The 19,393-nt window shown below is 50.6% G+C and overlaps 9 protein-coding genes across 9 annotated transcripts; 4 read left to right on the top strand and 5 right to left on the bottom strand.

Moving 5' to 3' along the window:
- Nucleotides 1–285: 285 nt before the first annotated feature.
- Nucleotides 286–1,563, bottom strand: PMZ80_007153 (uncharacterized protein; the record flags this gene model as incomplete). Its single annotated transcript, XM_064875561.1, has 1 exon — nt 286–1,563. One exon carries the CDS (start codon nt 1,561–1,563, stop codon nt 286–288), a length of 1,278 nt encoding a protein of 425 aa, XP_064728826.1.
- Nucleotides 1,564–2,910: 1,347 nt separating this feature from the next.
- On the top strand, nt 2,911–5,071 carry PMZ80_007152 (uncharacterized protein; the record flags this gene model as incomplete). Its single annotated transcript, XM_064875560.1, has 2 exons — nt 2,911–3,445; nt 3,537–5,071. 2 exons carry the CDS (start codon nt 2,911–2,913, stop codon nt 5,069–5,071), a joined length of 2,070 nt encoding a protein of 689 aa, XP_064728825.1.
- Nucleotides 5,072–5,631: 560 nt separating this feature from the next.
- On the top strand, nt 5,632–7,575 carry PMZ80_007151 (uncharacterized protein; the record flags this gene model as incomplete). Its single annotated transcript, XM_064875559.1, has 7 exons — nt 5,632–5,755; nt 5,808–5,893; nt 5,943–6,283; nt 6,338–6,512; nt 6,563–7,049; nt 7,118–7,404; nt 7,456–7,575. The coding sequence occupies 7 exons, from the start codon at nt 5,632–5,634 to the stop codon at nt 7,573–7,575; spliced, it is 1,620 nt and encodes a 539-aa protein (XP_064728824.1).
- Nucleotides 7,576–8,496: 921 nt separating this feature from the next.
- PMZ80_007150 (uncharacterized protein) lies at nt 8,497–9,110 on the bottom strand (the record flags this gene model as incomplete). The annotated part of the gene is made up of 2 exons (XM_064875558.1): nt 8,497–8,586; nt 8,766–9,110. 2 exons carry the CDS (start codon nt 9,108–9,110, stop codon nt 8,497–8,499), a joined length of 435 nt encoding a protein of 144 aa, XP_064728823.1.
- Nucleotides 9,111–9,419: 309 nt separating this feature from the next.
- On the bottom strand, nt 9,420–10,541 carry PMZ80_007149 (uncharacterized protein; the record flags this gene model as incomplete). Its single annotated transcript, XM_064875557.1, has 1 exon — nt 9,420–10,541. One exon carries the CDS (start codon nt 10,539–10,541, stop codon nt 9,420–9,422), a length of 1,122 nt encoding a protein of 373 aa, XP_064728822.1.
- A 1,355-nt stretch (nt 10,542–11,896) lies between these two features.
- PMZ80_007148 (uncharacterized protein) lies at nt 11,897–12,676 on the top strand (the record flags this gene model as incomplete). Its single annotated transcript, XM_064875556.1, has 2 exons — nt 11,897–11,965; nt 12,188–12,676. The coding sequence occupies 2 exons, from the start codon at nt 11,897–11,899 to the stop codon at nt 12,674–12,676; spliced, it is 558 nt and encodes a 185-aa protein (XP_064728821.1).
- Nucleotides 12,677–13,993: 1,317 nt separating this feature from the next.
- Nucleotides 13,994–14,683, top strand: PMZ80_007147 (uncharacterized protein; the record flags this gene model as incomplete). Its single annotated transcript, XM_064875555.1, has 1 exon — nt 13,994–14,683. The coding sequence occupies one exon, from the start codon at nt 13,994–13,996 to the stop codon at nt 14,681–14,683; it is 690 nt and encodes a 229-aa protein (XP_064728820.1).
- A 46-nt stretch (nt 14,684–14,729) lies between these two features.
- PMZ80_007146 (uncharacterized protein) lies at nt 14,730–16,602 on the bottom strand (the record flags this gene model as incomplete). Its single annotated transcript, XM_064875554.1, has 3 exons — nt 14,730–15,764; nt 15,827–16,283; nt 16,337–16,602. 3 exons carry the CDS (start codon nt 16,600–16,602, stop codon nt 14,730–14,732), a joined length of 1,758 nt encoding a protein of 585 aa, XP_064728819.1.
- Nucleotides 16,603–17,194: 592 nt separating this feature from the next.
- PMZ80_007145 (uncharacterized protein) lies at nt 17,195–19,151 on the bottom strand (the record flags this gene model as incomplete). Its single annotated transcript, XM_064875553.1, has 7 exons — nt 17,195–17,821; nt 17,887–17,948; nt 18,037–18,268; nt 18,313–18,396; nt 18,449–18,475; nt 18,525–18,795; nt 18,844–19,151. 7 exons carry the CDS (start codon nt 19,149–19,151, stop codon nt 17,195–17,197), a joined length of 1,611 nt encoding a protein of 536 aa, XP_064728818.1.
- Between the last annotated feature and the right edge of the window lie 242 nt (nt 19,152–19,393).

Below are 19,393 nucleotides of genomic sequence, written 5' to 3'. Positions count from 1 at the left end.
GGTGAACATCAAGGATCCTAGATATTAGACTTGGTTGTTCGATTATCAGTTAAGTGCCCTTGAGTACGTTAGCTTCGATCGTGCTTCAACAATTGAAAAAGAGGAAATGTCGCATATATGAGCAGAATGTGACTATCTACTACCAGTCGGTAACTCTATCGTTTAGTAGGATTGGCCACAATTGTGATCATATAGCAGCTTTTCAATCACGCTCGCTTCCCCGAGTCTATGCATGCTTCATCTCCTTCACTATGGTCTCTATAGCCCCATGGGGCGCCCCTCGCATCAGATCGACGTTGTATCCATGAGGCCAAGGTCGAATAATGTGGACAAAGACCACTGATGAGATGTGGGCTGGAGACTAGTGTTTTGGCTCGTTTCTGGCATCATGAAGTCGTTGTTGCTGGTGGTGGAGCTGGGGCTGGAGGTGGATTCTGGTTGACTGGCCCTGCATCCGGAAAAGGGTAATCCCTGAGGTCCTTCGGTGCATATTTCCAGCCTTGCGGAATATTTGCATCGTTCTCTGAACAACTCTTCAACCATAAACCAGATGAAGCTTTGATCGTTGTAGCATGCCAGATTTTCATCAACGCGCTTGAGCTCTCGAGTCTCCCAAGGCGTACGGGCTGTCTTTAGGCCAGGACCCCTTGTTGGAGAATTGTATACCTGGTCCTCTATCTCGTATCCTGCGATCGGTCGAGTCACTTCTGTCCAGTGCAGAATCTCATGCAACAGTATCATACCGGTAAAGAACATACCGCCACTATTGTAGTTGAATTCTTGTACACCTCTGACACTTGCGAACGGGTCCAGTCCGTCGCGTTGAACATCTGTCAACGATCGGAATCTAAAATGGTCATCCGGGTCTTCGTTATTGAAATCGAGGGTTCTCTGGCAGATGACCAGATGTCGAGTACGGCGTTCATTGAGAGGTTGGTTGAGGTACGTTTGTTTAGACATGTAGGCAGATACTAATCTGTCTGTACGTACGCATTCTTGTGCATCTGGGGATCCAGGTGCGAACTGGTAGAATATCCTCAGAGGCAGTGCCTGAAGTATGGGAACGTATGTATATTGCCACTGCGGAACTGGCAGTCCAAGTTGGACCGCGAGTTGGTTTAAGACATAGCGAGTTCGAGTGTATGCGGTTGGGGGAAAGTAGCGTCGGAATGACGGACTTGGGTTGTTCGGATCCATGGCGGCCAGCGCTTGTACTCCTGCTCGGAGGAGATCTAGTGCTTCTACCAAAGCTGACAGGACCTGGCTTTCTTGCAATTGTTTACTTCGCCAATTCTCCATGCTAAAGATGCCTTCGAAGGGGTGACCTGGAGGTATGGCTCTTCTAGAAAAGTTTGTCGTTGTAGCAATTGTTGCATCATGGTCACTGCCGTAATCGTTGACAGAAGTATCACCTGAGACGTAGTCGACAACATCCAGTGAGGGAGTTGACAAAGTCGAAAAGTCTTTCATTCGCAGGAGTCTGCTCACGGAGCCCAGATACAACGCAAGTATCAGCGCTATGGTAAGGCCTGCAAGACCCGATCGCATCGCTTTGATCGCCATCACGTAAAATGTCGTATCGTATTCGGGAACAAATGTGCTCGACGACTGAGCAGAGCATAAGCGCGCTCGCGGATGGACAGAGTTTGCAAAGTGGTTGCTGAACGGAGAAGATTGGGCAGGAGTAATGGTCGTGATAGTGCTAAACAAATAACCGTGTTCGTTTGTCCTTTCCGTATGTCCATACCGACCTCAACAGATTTCTTCAGCAACTCATGGACTCGCGCCTGCCTTCGATCCCTAATTCGCCAACTGCCACCTGTAGCCGCAGCGATCACACAATTTTTTCCGGCTATCGAATTGGAAGAACATAACAAGGTGCACTTACTCAGGCGAACAGCTGAATGAAAAGTCGACATGTGTCGCTAAGCACTTTCTCGTGCCATTGCCTCCGAGCAGTCGTCCACACCGGGGGAAGCGTCCAAGCTTCTACTGTTGACCGCCATCTAGAGTGTCAGTAGATTTAGAAAAGTTGAGCTAGGATTCAGCTTGATTGAACCAGCCAAATACACAAGTCTCAAGGTTGGCCTTGTCTGTGAGGCCGAGAAGCATCAGAGTGGGCGCTCTACCTTAATGCTTCTGTACTTCAAGTGGTCAGCTCCATCTAGTTGCATAGATGATAGGGACATGCTGCTCATGGCTAAGACAGTAGTGAAGATGAAAGGTTATGCACAGAGGAGAACGGGCAAATTTGTGTTTACTACCGAATCTGTACACGCTAAACGCGAACGCGACACGTGCTTACATAAGCAAAAGTACTCAATCTAGCAAATGCGGAATCAATGCTTCTTCATCCTGCACGTATCATTCTCAAAACGTGTTTGGTCATGGACGATAGTCTCAGTGCTGCCTTCTTGTCGCCAGTTGTGAGATGGGTATCACTCCTATGCCTGCGTTGATGCCCGAGCCTTTGAGCGCTTCTGGCTTCCGGCCGAAGTAGGTCCAGCCATGATCAGTCGGTGACCTGCTCATACATGCTAGGGTTGACGCAAGTGTTTCAACAGAGCGCTACCGTATGCTGAATGTTGAGACTTTTTCTTGGGCTTGAAGATGGTTGAGAACACAGCGAAGAAGTCATTATGCTAACCTCAGGGCAAGGGTTGGACGCGTGCCAAGGTGGGGCTCGCTTAGCACATCATCTGATTCGAGGACCGGCGCCTGGAAGAAGCAAGACACCCCCTCATATTGCGAAAGCAGAACGTGGATAGTAAAAGAGTCGAGAATCGTTGTCCCAGATGCCAGCGGCATCTGCTATGACGCCGAAGCAGCAAGGCATTCCGCAAACTTTTATGCCGACTCACACTAGCGAGGCTGCAGCTCCTACCCTGTCGTCAGCAATCAACAGGCACGATGACGAGCTCGTCCGAGTACAGGCACGTCCCACTGGCAGAACCGCGCAATATACGGGTCCTCGATGTCGAGCCAGCCTCAGCAACTTCCACTGAACTGAGATGCAAGCTAAGGCAAGTATCTCTTGAAGCTGTTCCGCTTGCGAAGTACTCAGCGCTGTCGTATTGTTGGGGAGGTCAGATTCCGGATCACCCAGTCTTGTGCGATGGGGCCCTCCTCAACATCACCAAGAACTGCTTGGACGCTATCATGAAATTGCGCAGACCACAAGACACGATCACTCTCTGGATCGACAGCATATGCATTGACCAAAAGAACATGGCCGAGAAAAGCACTCAAGTAGCCCTCATGGGTGAGATATACAAGCATGCTGATCAGGTTATCGTTTGGCTTGGCGAGTGGGACGACACTCTGCGCAAGGCTGTCGAGGTCGTCAAGGACATAGGAACAGTCGAATATTCAGGGGAGCCGACTCCGGAACAGGGTCTCTTGGGTCAACGGCAAATGCAAGATAAAGTAAAAGCGTTGAAAGCAGGTAAGCTGATTATATCACCGTGCTTACTCAACCGTCGAGGGGTAGGCTAGGGGCCGTGGTCTTCAAAACTGACATGCCTGTCTCACAATAGCTACTCGGCATCCGTCCGACGACGTCCTTGGTCCACTGTATCATAAGGCGTGGTTCGGGCGAATGTGGACTGTTCAGGAAGTCGCACTAGCTCGCGGCAACAATATTCTGGTCTACAACGGCCCCGATTCTTCGGATCAACTACCTTGGAACGTTCTCATACTTGCTACGGATGCCCTCTTGGTCTGCCACTACGACTGGATCGATCTGTCCAGAACGGTCAAACTGCACAAACAGCTCCTTACAATGATTATTATGGAACGGTGGCCAGTAATGAAGGAGGTTTACAAGATGAAACCAGGTGACCTTGTACACGATCCAATGGTGTGGACGATCATGTGCGATGCTCGCGAGAAAGAGGCTACAAACGTCAAGGATAAGGTCTTCGCGCTCTATGGGGTGTTTCAGGAGCTGAAGATAGCCCCTGCACTACCCTCCCCCGACTACTCAAAATCGATTGAAGATATTTATCGAGAACTGACGGTCGCAGGTATAGAGTCTGACAAACATCTCTACGTACTATACGATGCTCCCTCGGACCACAGACATCTTCGGCCTGGTTTGGCGTCATGGGTACCAGATTGGAGCGACCCCGGCTGGCGTGGCAGAGGAAATATGGACAGTCGTATCGCAGTGAGCCGAGATCGCTTCTGCGCAGCAGGTCCTGCAGATCCGTCATGGAAGTTCTCTGCCGACGGCCGTCAACTGCTCCTCCGTGGAAAGATAATTGACGAGATCATCTTCTGTGGTCAACCACTATGTTGTCTAGCTGACAGCAACATCGTCGCACAACTAACGAACCCTCGAGACTCCGCGTCCAGAAACACAGCTGCCGAAGAGTACAAGGACGATCTTCGAGAAGCCTATACCACTCTCAAATCTTGGGTGCAGATCTGCAGTTGGTACGACAAATATCCGACCACAGGGGAAACCGCCGCACAGGCGTTCTGTCGGACTCTGACGCAGGACTTCGGAGTTGAAGACAACAACAACCCAGAATCCAAGCTCGAGGCGTCAAATGCATGGTTCCGAACCATGTCCTCTTCGAATCCCGACGTCGAAGTCTTCCGCGCCGTACACGGCGACCGACTGGGCGCTCGAAAGAACGACGATACTCTCATAGAGTATGTGATCAGAGAATCTCCGCCAGCAATGTTACCGCTGGCCGCTATACAGATGAAGCCTGGTGGCTCCTTCCACAGCGCAGCAAGGACGTTTTCGACCCGAAAAGGCTTCTTTATCACCGAGGCGGGAAGGATGGGTACTGCTGCGGCAAGAGTTGAGGCTGGACAGGGTGAGCCAAGAAGAGCAGTAAACTTAGTGGAGGCTGGTGATCAGATTGCTGTACTAGCGGGCTTGGAAATGCCGCTGGTTTTGAGGCCCGTGAATATTGGTGATGGGAAAGGTGCGATCGGCGACGAGCAAAAGGGGAAGAGAGTGTACCGCTTGGTTACACATGCGTACGTTCATGGCATAATGTATGGCGAGGTGTGGGAGGATAAGAGCAGGCCGCTGGAGGAAATCATTCTGGTGTGAGTATAGGGACAGCACACCATAACCGGAGACACGAGATATGCTCAAACGACATCATGCTTTGCAAGTCATACTTGCAGAGTGTTGCTGAGCACTTGAATGCATCTTCCTCGGTATGAGCTGGTTGAGGACGAAGTGACTGCGACATCGTGAAGGCGAAAGAAATCTCCAGGCACAGTCAGGCACCCAGGCAGGCTTGGCGATTGTTGACTGTCGATCGTTTTAGGCATAGCGTGCTTAAGGCCAGCCTGAGCTGCTCCAACTGCCTAGATCTGCCTTGGTTTTCAAGCATCTTCCTCCACTCCTTTCATCATTTGCACCACTTTGCGATGCGTGATGAAGGAGCTAAGCGGCAGCTGCCTGGTCACCGGTTACTGTGTTCTATGCGATGGCAAGCTGTATAGTGTCGGTGGCGATGAATTGACAAGAATATCACCATAAAATGGTGCACATTCATCCTGCTCATGTCCTTTCACGAATATACAGGCTCTGCGGAACTTATCTGAACCCTGACTAACTTCCAATCACGCTGAACTGCGCGACAGCTTCATCTGACTGCCACTATGCCTACCACAAGAAAACGCACAGGCGCGACTAATGCTACAGGTACCAAGAAGCAAAAGACTAACACAGGACAAAAGAAGAGTCAACCGGAGGTCAAGGTTGATGAAGGTTTCAACGAAGATGGTATAGGTGTTGCCATCGCTCATTGTTTGATACGTTTCTAACGTTCTGGTAGCTAAGGTGCATGTGCACATTGACGACGACGGTACCATCTGGGATGCGTCACTGAATTTGAGCAACGTCTCGGGCAACAATAACAAGGTAAGACACGACTTCTCTCTTGAAGCAACATGACTTAGCCTCCATATAGTTTTATGCGCTCCAAGCCCTTGCAGATGAGAAGAAGAAGAGCAGATTCTATTCCCATACCAGATGGGGGCGAGTAGGCGAAGAAGGTCAAATCAAGACCATGGAAGAGTCCTCTCTGGAGGACGCCAAGAAGGATTTCGAGAAGAAATTTAAGGAGAAGACTGGGCTGGAATGGTCCGATCGGATGGACAAGCCGAAGGACAAGAAGTATACCTACATCGAGAAGTCTTACGAAGATGACGATGTAGACGAGGAAGCCGGCGACGATGAGGAAGACTCCAAAGCTTCCGTCAAAAGCGAACTTGATCTGCCAACCCAGCGACTCATGGAACTTATCTTCAAGTACGCGCCCAGTGTCGGCTTTCGGTCGAATTGTTAGAGCTAACGTTATGATAGCGAGAACCATTTCAATGCTGTGCTTGAAGAGATCGGCTACAACAAGGATAAATTGCCTCTTGGCAAGCTCAGCAAGACCACCTTGAAGGCTGGCTTCGAGCAGCTTCGAGAGCTTGCAAGTCTGGTCAAGCACCCGAGCTTGGCAAAGAATAAGTACAATCGAGACCGCAAAGAGGTAGATGTGCTTCCAATACCGCTGAAGACCGACATTGCTGACAGGCTCAGGTCATCGAAGAGTGGACTAATAAGTACTATTCAACCATACCCCACGTGTTTGGCCGCAATCGGCCTCCCATGATTGACAACAATGATGCCATCACCAAAGAAGTCGCCATGCTGGACACGCTCACAGACATGGAAGTGGCAAATACCATCATGAAGGCCGACAGCACGAAGTCCAAGGATGGCGCAAGTGTTAGCCGTCTAGATCAGCACTTCAAAAGTCTCAAGCTCAAAGAGCTGACCCCACTTGAGCACAAGTCGAATGAGTATAAGGAGTTACAGAAACTACTACTGAACACTAGCAGCGATGGTCATGGGCTCAGATACAGACTCCAGGACATTTTCCGCGTAGAACGACCTGGTGAAGCTGAGAGGTTTGAAAAGTCTGTCAAGAAGCTCAAGGACCGACAAACCTTCTTGCTCTGGCATGGATCGAGGACGACCAATTATGGAGGTATCCTATCCCAAGGTCTTCGCATTGCGCCACCAGGTATGTGTGCTGGTTATAGTCACCAAGCAGACTTTGTTCTAGTCTCATAAGTACTAACCCGTGCACAGAAGCACCACTGAACGGCTATGCGTTCGGCAAAGGCATATATCTCGCTGACTGCTCCAGCAAGTCTGCGAACTATTGCATGTCCAGCATGTCAGGCGGAACGGGCATATTACTCCTCGTCGAAGCCGAGCTTTCACGACCACTCTATGAAATCGACACTGGCGACTCAAATGCTGAAGAGGCAGCGAAGAAGCACAACTGTATTGCAACCAAAGGAATCGGTCAAGAGGTACCGCTGAAATTCAAGGACGCTGGTTGTGTTCATGAGAGTCTCAAAAGAGTACAGATGGTAAGTCGATCACTGACTAATCGCCGCATGAAAGTCCGCTAACAAGTCTAGCCCGACGGCAAACTTGGACAGAACAAGAACCACAAGGGTGGATACCTGCAGTACAATGAGTACATCAGCTACAATGTTGAGCACTTGAAGATCAAGTACTTGCTGAAAGTTGCTATGTAGGATAGGCCTGGACATGAGGCGGGAAGTAGCTATCATAACGTGGCTTTCAACGCTCGAGATGCCTTCGATATCAGCAATTATTGCACCGGGTTCAGTTGCGAACATACCATCCTCGACTGGGTACATACCACAGCCACTTGGCTTGTGTAACCTTGTGCTTCTAGCGCCACTCCGAACGTCTAAGATGAGGCTATCACTGAATTGTCGTTGATTCCTTCAACTACAGTGCTCGGAACGTGACGAGCCTAAAACCTGAAGTTTGAACTCGTGCTGTCATGTGCCTGCCTCCACCTCAACATGTCACTACGGCACTTTCCTCAATTCTGGCTAGCCTCGAACGATCTACACCGAGCCTTTGATTGAGCTTTCAAGCTTTCTTGTCTTCTAATAGAAGTCTCTGCCCGTGAGCTGCGTCGTGCTACGGGGCGCTCGAGATGAGGATGTTGTACACGAGCTGTGATGTGAACGACTTTCAAGTTTCAGCCAATATTTCGGCATCGAAAGGTTAACCTTCGCCTCGCTGCGAGACGAAATACACAACGATGTCGCGCGATGCAGCCCTCGCTTCCCCGGGTGGGTGGATACTTGTGGGATTGAGAGCCATAGCGTTGTGTATCCTGTAGCTCCTGATGTATCGGCAATATTTCACAACATGCGGCTCGATCAAACATCGTTCATAGTCAGCGAGACCACCAGGCGAGACTGGTGCAAACACCATAACCAGGACCCAGGAGCATACACGTGGCAAACACTACGTCTTGGTCAGCCTCGAATTCCGTAATTGTCAGAAAAACGGCTCAAATTCGGTGTAATCATCCGTAGGAGGGGCATCCGGTCCGAACTTCTCTCGTAACTGTTCTATCGATTTGTCCAGGCTATCACGAACATCAGCGTCTGTACGGGGATGTTTTTTATACAAGTTCACTTGTATTTGCGGTTGTCCAGCGTGTGGTGGCCTTCAGATGAGATGATTTTCATCTTCTTCCGCGGCAGCTGGGATTTGTTGAATGCCTGTCAATTGTCAGTGGTATAGGGATCGTTCGTAGTATTTCCAGGATATCGGCTGTGAGGGCGGGCGTCGAAGCAGAGTCGGAGATAGCAGGCCGCTTATGCTGGACATGCTGCATTCAGAGACCGAGCAGGTCACGACTGCGCATTTGTCTGGGCAAAGAAATAAAGACTGGACTTACCCATTTATCACCTTCAATGTCTTCCTGTTCGCTCACAAATTCCATACCCACAAACTTCTCGTTGATCTCGCAGATCTCATCGAAATCACCTCGCGAGCCGCCCCAGTAGAAGTCATTGTCCAAAACGGTGTTCTGGAGCTCGCATTGTTGCTCAGCGAGCTGCTCATCAATCATGTCGGCCAGAAACGAGATATTCGTGTCCAAGACAGCCATTCTGAAACGACGTAGTGGTCGGATCTCAGTCATTGGGTCCATGAAGGAGATGATCCTGGTGAGGATTTCTGTTGGTAGAGCTTGCAGAGTTGATGGACCTGGCGGATCTAGATTGGCAGTAGAAGAAGCCATCATTTTCGCTGTGCAAAGTTTGAGGCTGTTACACCACCAAGAAACGTCTACGACTTTTCAAGATCGCAGGTATTGCATTCCAGTTAATGGTGAGTAAGGCGTGTTAGTAGAGCAGTTAATATTCATATTTCTATCGAGTCGGTGTGCATTAGCTGGTCGGAGCTTTGATGCCGATCCTCAACTCCTGTAGCCAATCAGAAAAGCGTACCGCTAAAAAGGTGAAGTAACAAGCCAGAAATTCTATAAGGTGAGGGAGGTTGTGATGTATAATTCATAAGTGGTTATGTAGTTGTGTGTCGGGTCCTGGTTTTATGTCTCTTCCCAATTCCACGGCAGGCGGTCAGGGTCCTTCTCCTTAACCCATGTCTTCAGGCACGATCTCAGCGTTGTGGCTCCATGTTGATCAATACCGAGCTGTCGAAAGGCCGAGTCTTCCTCCAGTATGCCAGCTTGATGCCACTGCTGCATACCTGTCTCAATGAGAGTTCTGAGAGAGCTTTCCGGCGCCATACATCCAAGCCGGCTTTCCCACCGAACAGCACTGGGTATCGTGATGTGTTTCAGCACTTCCTCTGGTGGACAACATAGTCCAGGAAACCTCTTGAACCAACCTTTCACTCCATTTCGCATGTTCAATGCCGCCTGTGGACCACCCGTGATGTATGCACTGCGAAGGGCTTTGAGGTATGCGAAACCGCTACCGGCCACGTCGATATACTCGTCCCGTGCATGATCGAATTGAAGATCGTAACATCCTTGGAAGGTGATCGCGGTGTACATCAGCAGAATCAGTTCTAGGGGGGTTAGTGTTTGCATGACTTCTGTATCAGGGGAAGCGCTTACCTGGAGACCCATGATCTTGGCTCGGACCAATTCTCCAGCCCAGAGCAGTGAGTTCCAGCCAGCGTGCGGCACATCGCTAGGCTGAGGATCGGTAATGGTATCCATAAGCTCCATATGTGGTGCAATTTGGCTGGTGATATATCTCTGGTAAGTCTGGGTATACTTCGCCAATTCTCGCGCGTGACTGAGAGGAGTCAGATCGTAGATATCTCCAAGTACATATGATTGCAGAGGAGCATGAATCCGAAAAGACATCTTCATGCGTGTCTCGTCCGTGACTATGGCGTTCAGACGGTTGCATGTCTGTGCCAATGAGGCAAGGGTGCCGATGTCTTCCCGGTCAGTGACATCAAAAAGGTCGCAGATACTCTCTAGCAACTCGACAGGCAGCTTGAGCAAATGGGAGTGTTGCTGAAGAGGTGACTCTGTTGAGCCATAGCGCGTCATGTTTTTTTCTGCGCGTCTTCGATGAAGAGCGGCATGCTTGATGACAGACTGGTGTCGGGCATAATCGTAACCCAGAAAATGGTAGGGCACCCACCGTCTCTGTGCCTCCAGGACCTGCTTTTGTGTGGGAGCTTTTGGCATGCTTGATGGTTAAGTGTACTTTGGCATTGTTTGTGGGTAGCAAAGTGGAACTACGCTTCATCAGCAAAGCAGAGCGATGACACCTATGCGGCGCAACATGGTCTTTGTGAACCACGAACAAGAGCAATCGAACAACAGGCTTTGTTCTGACTCGGAACAAAGGATGTTTTGTGTACCTGATACCACATTCTCATCGACAGAAGCGACATCCTGGTGGCTCGAACGTGACTGGGTAGTGGGCATGCTGGTCGTGAAGGCTGATATGTACAAGAGCAGAGACGCTGTCTGGTGGGCTCCCCGCTCTGCGTATTGCTGTCTGGCACAGTTGATTCGCGAAAGTCGTCACTGTGCAGGAGTCGTAGGAAGCGATGCGTACCGCGAGGTGATTTCCATACTGAGGCAGACGGTGTATAATGCTATATATGTATATATAGAGCTGATCGTCTCCTCCTCAGCCCGTCTTCAAGGGTGCGAGAGACACGGCAAATTCATCATAGAAATGAACGATGGACGATGGGACAACGAGAAGCAGTCTTTGGCCATTTGCTATAGCAAACAACTTCGCAATACCACGCATCATGTATCTGCTTGTGTATGACTTATCCGCGGCTGACTAGCAGATGATGCCCGCATTGCACGGGCTGGCGTGTATTCGTATTGATTTGAGCATCTTGGAGGTGAGCGACAAGATCAGCCGCATATACTGTTCAGGCAAGCACTTGCAGTGGTGTGGTTGTGTATCCTGACATCCCATTGCCTGCCAACGTCGACATAGGCCATCGAGACTCTGAATGATCTACCTGTCAGTCACGATATGACACACAAGGTCGTGTCTCTTTCTGATGACTAGGCCCAAAGGCTGTTCTGTCGGGCTGATGGTCGATTACTTCCGCGGAAAGAATAATGCGCACCTTGAGTTCCACCCGGAGTTCGACCAAGAAGAGAAACTTGCTGCCTAGAGAAGCCCGGTGTACTCGTAATGCTCCGACTGATCGATTGTGTACTTCGTAGTCGCGAGTGTGTGGAAATTTCAGGTCGTGGGGGTGAAAAAGAGCAATCGCTTACAGCCATTGTGTTTCACATGTTGCGACTGAAGGGAACGTTGATACATGGTTGAGACTCGAACAGCTGACCTGGATGAAGCCACCGAGCCATTTCAACGCGAAAATTCAGGATGATGAGCTCAGCTACGAAGCAAGGAAGTGTCAGCCGCAAAAGCTGAGATTGAGGTAGTAGTCATGAACGATTTGGGACGCGTCGTCAGCAATGACCTCAATGCCCCACCCCCGGGAACTACTTAGAGCCAGCCAAGTCTCGCTTAAGTTACGATCCGTCCACCTCCATCTGCCGCCAACATGGTCATTTTAGGTGGACTTGAGGTTGTCGCCGCTGGTTTCCTCCTCAATGAATTCAACAAGAACAAGGTAGAAGCGCGTGAACACAGAAAACACAGCCACCCTCATCATGATGATAGACCGCGTCCCCGGCCTCCGCGCCCGGATAGTCATGGAGCAAACCACCTGGCGCCCCCATCGCATCCGCCCAGACCGCTGAGCGCACCACCGCCGCATGAGTACGGTCCTAAGTTTGGGCAGCGTCCACCGCTTTATCAACAGCAGCCGCAGAATTAGGGACAGAGACCCCAGTGGCAACCTGGACCGCAGTCTCAACCTCCTCCGCCGGGTCCTGGCTCGTTGCAGCATCCGAACACATTCAACGGGCCGCAAAGGCCACCTCAGCAACCCTTCTCGCAGTCCTCAAACTCCTTTCCGGTCCAGCCTCAACAGCAGTTCCGTCCGAATACTGCGCCTGGTCCCCCACAGCAACAGGCATTTCGGCCGCAACCCCAAGGCAATGTGTACGTAGACTCGAAAACAGGCAGGGTTTCACACAATCTGTACCCTCCGGATCATCCAATGGCTCGAGGCACTTCGCAAGTTGACAGCGGAGGACCGAGGGAGCTGTATGGGGACGAGAAATACGCTAGGTCTATGGCAGGCGACATCGGTACCGGTCCGATGTGGAGTGGGAAGGATGACAATGATCTAGCGTACGGCAAAGACTACTCAGATCGAAAACGCCACAGAAGAGATGTCTCATTTGAAGGGAATAGGGATAGACGGAGGAGTAAATGAAAGCATGAGAACTTCATGAAAGAGCGTATGCAAAGCACGAATGACGAAGACACGAAGAAGATGAGCAGACGATTCCCGAAGTATTTGTTATTTATTAGGTATGGTTACCGATTCATCGTTTAGTTGAAAGTCGTTTTCAGTGAAACCTTCGCAAGGTAATTCCTCCTTTTTTCCGCAATGTTCACGACAATTTCTTGCACACCCCCATACCCCTGCCCATTACAACGAACGCTTTTTCAGCAGGTTCCTGTCCCTAGAGGCACTCAACAACAGCCTCATCGCGTCCTTCACTGGCGGCCTCCGCAAAGGACGTTCATGCGTTCAAGTCAAAAATCCTGCCATCTCGTGTCGACTGCAGCAAACAAGGAGGTCATGAGATACGCATGCAAGATGCGACTTACGGATCGTTAGAACCCAGCGCGGCGCCTGGCCATGTCGCTCCGCCTGAATGAGCTCGATGCATTTCACTTCAGCACGGCCTTCAAGTTGTCAGACGCATTTGGCAGCGGCTCTAGCTCTCCGCGTCGGATTATTTCGTGGTGCTTGGCTGTACAAATGCACCGAATGTGTAGTTCTTGAGTTCCCGAAGCTTAACGGAAATAGTTTACTGTTCTTGCGTTGTGTCGGTTTGTGCTACTGAGCCAGGACGCTATCCATATGTCGTTCTCGCTCCCGTACGGCCTTCAAGCACAGGAATGGTTCTGGAGCAGACGGCTTTCAGCGAGGATGAGACGCCATGCACAGTTGAGCGGGCGTCGAATTCCTGCTAAGCCCGCTCGTTACGACAGCCGTCAGAATGGAGCTCCGACAGATGACAAAAACGAGGGTGTGGGGTGAAGCATCTGTTGTAAACTGTACTGTAGCTGTGTTGAATTCAGAGATCTGAAAAACATTATTAACATGGTAGGACGAGTCTTATGTGTTCGGAGAGTTTTTGGAGGGCCTGTAGATCTTCCATCTGGCTTGGCGGCGTAAAGCCACGCCGACCCGGTCACCGCCGCCCCTTAGGATGTGTTCCGCTTAGTAAGGAAGCAACCAACATCAAATGCTGTACAGGAATACACACGGTTCGCTGAGTGGAGGCGGCTTTGTGCAACAACCATGTCCGGCTTTGCAAGCCTTGTAAATGAGGTAACTGCGTCGCATCGTTAACCGGCGGGCTAACCGTAGTACAAATAAGCATAGGCCGGCTTGATCACGGTAGTCAGGACACAGACTGCAGCTGCCATCAGGGGTGAACTCTTCCACCTGTACTTCTCACCATTCTTGCACCTTTTGCTTCTTCCTTCTGCTGAGGGACTAGTGCCCAAACCCGCCATGTCATCGATAAAGCTCTGGTACTCTCCTGGAGCATGCTCTCTAGCACCCCATATCCTCCTGAAAGAGATTGGTGTGGACTTCGAAGCCATCGGTGTCGAGGTTCGGCAAGGAGCACCAGAAGAACTGCGCAAAGTCAACCCGAAGATGCGAGTTCCGGTGCTGGTTCTCGACAACGAGGTGATTACCGAAACACCCGCCATCATGACAGCAATCAGCCAGCTCGCACCAGAGAAGCATCTCTTTGGCAAGACCAACATGGAAGTCATCCACTCATATGAGTGGTTGAACTGGTTGTCTGGCACGGTCCATGTACAAGCATTTGGCGGGCTCTTTCGGCCAGCCAGATTCTCCGACGATGCAGGCATGTACGCTGCGATTCAGCAAAAAGGCTGGAAGACTGTCCAAGAGTGTTTCGATGCGGTCGAAGCTGGTTTGCACAGTGCTCATGCAGTGGGCGCAGATCTGACTGTTGCTGACCCTTACTTGTACGTCTTTTATCGTTGGGGAGTGAGCGGTGGTATCGACATGCCAGCGAGGTACCCGAAGTACGCAGCGCTTGTTGCTAAGCTAGTGAAGCGGTCGGCTGTCCAAGCTGCGTTGAAGGACGAGGGCATTGAGTCGCATGCGCCGGAGGTGTCAGGGGTGCCAGTCGTGCGACAGCATGCTCGTCCGTTGACGGCCGATTGAGTGGGCTGTGAAGGGGATGTCAACTATGGACTCGGGTGTTTTGGCTTCAAATATCCATGCCCACAAATAGGTCATCACCTATCATGTATTGATCGAAAAGCATATCCCAACCTGTTGGTGAGGAGAATAAGTTTAGTCCAGGAAAGTCCCACTCGAAGATGAATTCCTCAGGTATGAAAGCATCCAGTTCTCCTGAATGTGTCTGATCTCGAGATGCGTATTTCTTGATTGTGAGCTGTAGCAAACGCAAGTAGACCTTGCTCGAGCCATATCCGGAAGACTTCGTAAGCTCATTGAGCAGTGCTCTGCCTTGGCCAAGCAGATCTTGACGGGCGACATCCGGCAGCAGGATAGTCAACTTGAGAAGAAGCAGGAACGAGAACGCGCATTTTGCCCAGACAAAGTCCATTGCGTACCTGAAGTTGGCAAGGTAATGTGGTTGGCTTAGCATCACATACAGATGGTTTTGCAGTGCTTCTTTGGCGATGACTAACATATCGTGCGCCTCAGGCGACATCATCTCGACTTGATGTACACCTGTAGCACGAACAGCTCGACATGCTGCCATGGCTTCGGCCCAGTGTCTCTGGACTGTAAGGTTTGCGATGAGGGATGGAAGCTCGCTCTCAGACAAGGGTGATGCTTCCATTATGCGCTTCCAGTCCTGATACCAGACGTCAATGTCGACTCTAGCCTCTTGGACAGCTTGTAGCAAATCGTCGCTGTGGCTCGTGAGGGTTTCGTTGACTTTTGCCCGGAGCCGGTTGAGCTCGACTTGCGAGAACAAGCGCGCATCCAGTCTGGATGAAAACGGCCGGTTGAGGAGGGTCCGACACCTACGTACACCTTTGATCCTCAAGTCGACCAGATTTCCCGCATCGACTTGCAGTATCTGCTCGAGATTCAGAAGAAGGAACCAAGTCCTTGCACTTTTCATCAGAATATGTGTTTCGGGAGTATCTGGTCGACTTATCGATAAATTGACAAGGCGATCGAAGGCGTCATCAAGCTGTAGCTCAACCGCCATGCGCGTGGCGATAGCAAGTATCAAACTTCTTTCGGGCATCCAACATGCCATGACCTGTTCATGTATCAGCCTTGACGAGCTGGAACCTCCTATCCCTTATTGTGCTAACCACTTACCAGCAACGCCTGTACGGTCTCGAGAGATTGGGCATGAGTACTCAGTATTACGGTCGTCAGCCACCGCTTGAGCCGAACGTGAAGTATGCGACTATCGACAGAGGCATCACCTGAAATGCCACAGCCGACAGCACAGATTGCGTTCAGAAGAAGGCTGCTACGAAGACGGACTGCAGCGAAACCGTCGGAACCGTCAAATATCGGCACATAGCGATCGCAACCTTCGAAGAAAGAATTGAAGTAGTGCAGAGCCTGTGGTTCTGACAGAATGCCTTCGTTGATGAAGTCCGGCACTGCTACTTCTTTCTGCATGCGAAAGTGAGAGCGCTTTCGCTTCAAAGGTTTGTCGCTAGTCCAAGTAGGACTCGAATGGTTCAAGGAAGCATTTGAATCAGGTGATGTTATTTCCGGAGGCCGCTGACCCATCAGCCTCTGTGGTTGCGACACAACAATGCTGCTGAGAAGGGTAAGCTACAGATTAGCATATATATCTCCATGAACGTGGCTTACCTCTCAGTGTCCCTTTGTGTCTGTAATTGCTGTCTTAGAACGAGGACTTCCTGCTCTAGATCTTCTATCTTCTGCTCTTCGGCTGTTTTAGGCTTCTCGACATAAATACAGGTCTTCTTCAGAGTCTGACATCTCGTGCACGAAGGCCTCTGCTCGTCACATTTCACCTTCGAATGCCTGCAAGGATTACAGGCCTTTGGTATCCTTTTCTTGCCAGTAGAAGCACGTACATCTGTGTCTGAGGGAGTTCCGTCCGTCGGAGGCATCGTCGGGGGTAGCGTCTGAGAGTGTCCAACAATACTAATATGTCCTAGCTCTTACCAAATTTTGTGCACTGCAAGCAATGCGCGAGAATGTCTGAGGGGTTCACGTGTCACCGCAGGCACGCACCTTGTGAGCGGGAAAACCAAACCGTTTCAAGACTTGTAGCGCAGACGTCGAAGGAGTAAGCTCGTAACAAGAGGCATTGCAGCCCTAAACATAACGCCATAACACCCCAGCTCAGCACATGAGATGAGCTAATCGCAGATCAGGCGGGGTAGAACCAATGGGTCCAAACGGGGGCAATAATGCTGCTATTGACACGGTGCTCTCATGTGTCAGAATAGCATGGTGCACACTTCGAGGCGTGAAGCAATAACGAAGCAATGATACAGAACAAGGAAGGCACGAGTTTCGTGGAAGTGTGGAAGGCGCACCCTTGACGCGCTAGTACGCGTGGTGTGCTGACTAGACGCTAACAATTATGCATCAATAAGGGGTCAGTAAGCTGCTCCTACAGACCGGCAGCGTAATAGCCAAAGTTCGAAGTCCGGCATCATTCTGGTGTGGTCGAGGTCAGCTAGACTACCACCTCTCCTAGAATACATAGACGAAATTCTCGTTCTCGAAATCGGTCTTGTCCTCCCACGAATTCTCCTCAGGCTCTTCCACATTCCGCTCCTCTTCTTGGGTACCATATCCTTCCTTCACCGTCAACATAGACCGATCGCGAATGTTCGCCTGTTTGCCCATGGCAACCCTCCGGTTGGCATGCTTCTTGTTCAGGATCATCAAATAGAAAACCTGTGCCGCATACAGAGCAATGAGCACCACGAAAAGGGCAAGATTCGACAGCAAGCCCCTTCTGTACAACGGTGCCTCATCTGTCGTGTACAAGTTCGGCCCAAGCACATTGCCTGCGCATTGGAACACGAAGAGTATACCGGTGGTGACCTTCTTCTTTGTCTCGCCAGCAGTGTTGCCTGCTGACCAACTGTAGATCAGCGGGGTGATACCTGGGTAGACCGAGATGAGGTAGTATGCGACAAGAAGCGGGGCTTTCGCGTTGGCGCTCCGGGGAAGGAACAACAGCATAATGCATCCTGCAATTGGTGGCAGACTCAGGAATGCAAGCACCGGGCTCTTCATCTTCAGTTTAGTAGCTACCCATGCACCACCCATTGTTGCTATGAGCTGGACCGCTCCAAAGGGTATGTTGAAGAGCTTGATGGACAGTTAGCGAACTGGTATCATGGTCGGAGAGTATCCATCAAGCGCATAATACTTACAATAGTAGAAAACTGGTCATAGCCAAAGGAGCTGATGATCAACGGCCCAAATGTACTCACGCCTGTGCTTGTTAGCTCAGGTCTATTACAAGGGGCGACTGAACCCAAGTTTCGGGAAGCTTGGATGAGTGTCCGCAGAGAGAAACTTACCTCCAGATGGCACGCTGATAGAGAACATCATGGCTCCCCAGCCCCATGTCTTGAAATCAAGCATGGCTTCCTTGACATGGTTCCATTTCCATACGTTATTCTCAACACCTTGTTGATTGTCGCGGAGCCGCTCGACGGCAACTAATCTATCGTCACCTTTGAGGAATTTGGCTGTCATCGGGTTGTCGGGCAGGAAGAAGAAGACGACAGCTGAGTATGCGATAGTGATAAGCTGCGGATGTTAGTCAAGCTTGTTTCCGACTGTTCGGTACATACACCAAAGAACAAAAAGATGATCTGGTAGCTCTTCAATGTCGAAGGGGGAATGTGGCCGATGCCATAAGTGAGAAGGGACCCGACCTGCGAAAGTTAGACTGTCAGGATCAACAACAGAGACGAATGTGGACCCTACCATATTGGTGACACCGTTCATAGCATACTGGCCAGCCTGTTAGCAACGTGCAGACAAGTATCTCAGAAACACGTACCCATGCACCAAGTCGAACTGGTTGCTCTCTTCTCCTCCACCACATTTGTGTCAAGGCGATGAACGCAGGCGCCACACCAGCTTCGAATATGCCTAGGAAAAGTCGGCTAACAAGGAGGCCGGAGAAGTTGTGCGCTGCTGTCATGCAGGTAAGAGAGATACCCCAGAGCAGAGTCGTCGCGGCCATGAACTTTCCCAAAGGAAATTTGACCAGGAAGTACGCGATAGCTGGTTGCGCAACCAGCTGCGCAACGTACACAATTGCTCCGAGCCTGAAATCGGTCAGCGTTGTTCATGTGCCGGACATTGAAGCCAATTACCATGAATATTGCTGGCCGACCAGATTTGTGTCTTCCACCAACCCAAAAACCGAGGCATAAGCCAGAGTTGCCTTGTCAAGAGCCTGCAGAAAGTAAATTGCCAGAATGACAGGCAATATGCAGGTATCAATCTTCCGCAGGACTTTCTTGTTGTTCTCGTGCGTCAAGGTCACAGAGTGTCCGGACTCCTTTAGCACCTGGGCGGCTTTGTCTTCACCACCGGTACTAGGTCGAGGTGTGTTGCCTAGCTCAATGTGATCGACCTTGTCGTCAGCCATTTTCACAGTGTCGTCGACTGACGGGGCCATAGTCTCGATAATGGCAAGGTGTGAACGTGAGATGGCTCAATAAGGGGAAAGTCTGGATTTTATGCTGGCTTTGAGCTCAGATTTTCGTTCAATACATGACCATCTTCAGACGCGCCTGCTTGTGCTTGCCGTGTCCGGCTTCTCCACGCTCCACACTCGGCAAAGTGGTCCATCTGGGGCATGCAACAGAAGAATCCTGGAAGAAGATGAATTTGTGAATTTGCGGAACAAACCAAGATGAA

Source organism: Knufia obscura, assembly GCF_036327395.1.
Source record: "Knufia obscura strain CCFEE 5817 isolate CBS 148926 chromosome Unknown scaffold_8, whole genome shotgun sequence".
In the NCBI taxonomy this organism is placed as follows: Eukaryota; Fungi; Ascomycota; class Eurotiomycetes; order Chaetothyriales; family Trichomeriaceae; genus Knufia; species Knufia obscura.
This window is presented reverse-complemented; position numbering and strand designations above follow the sequence as displayed.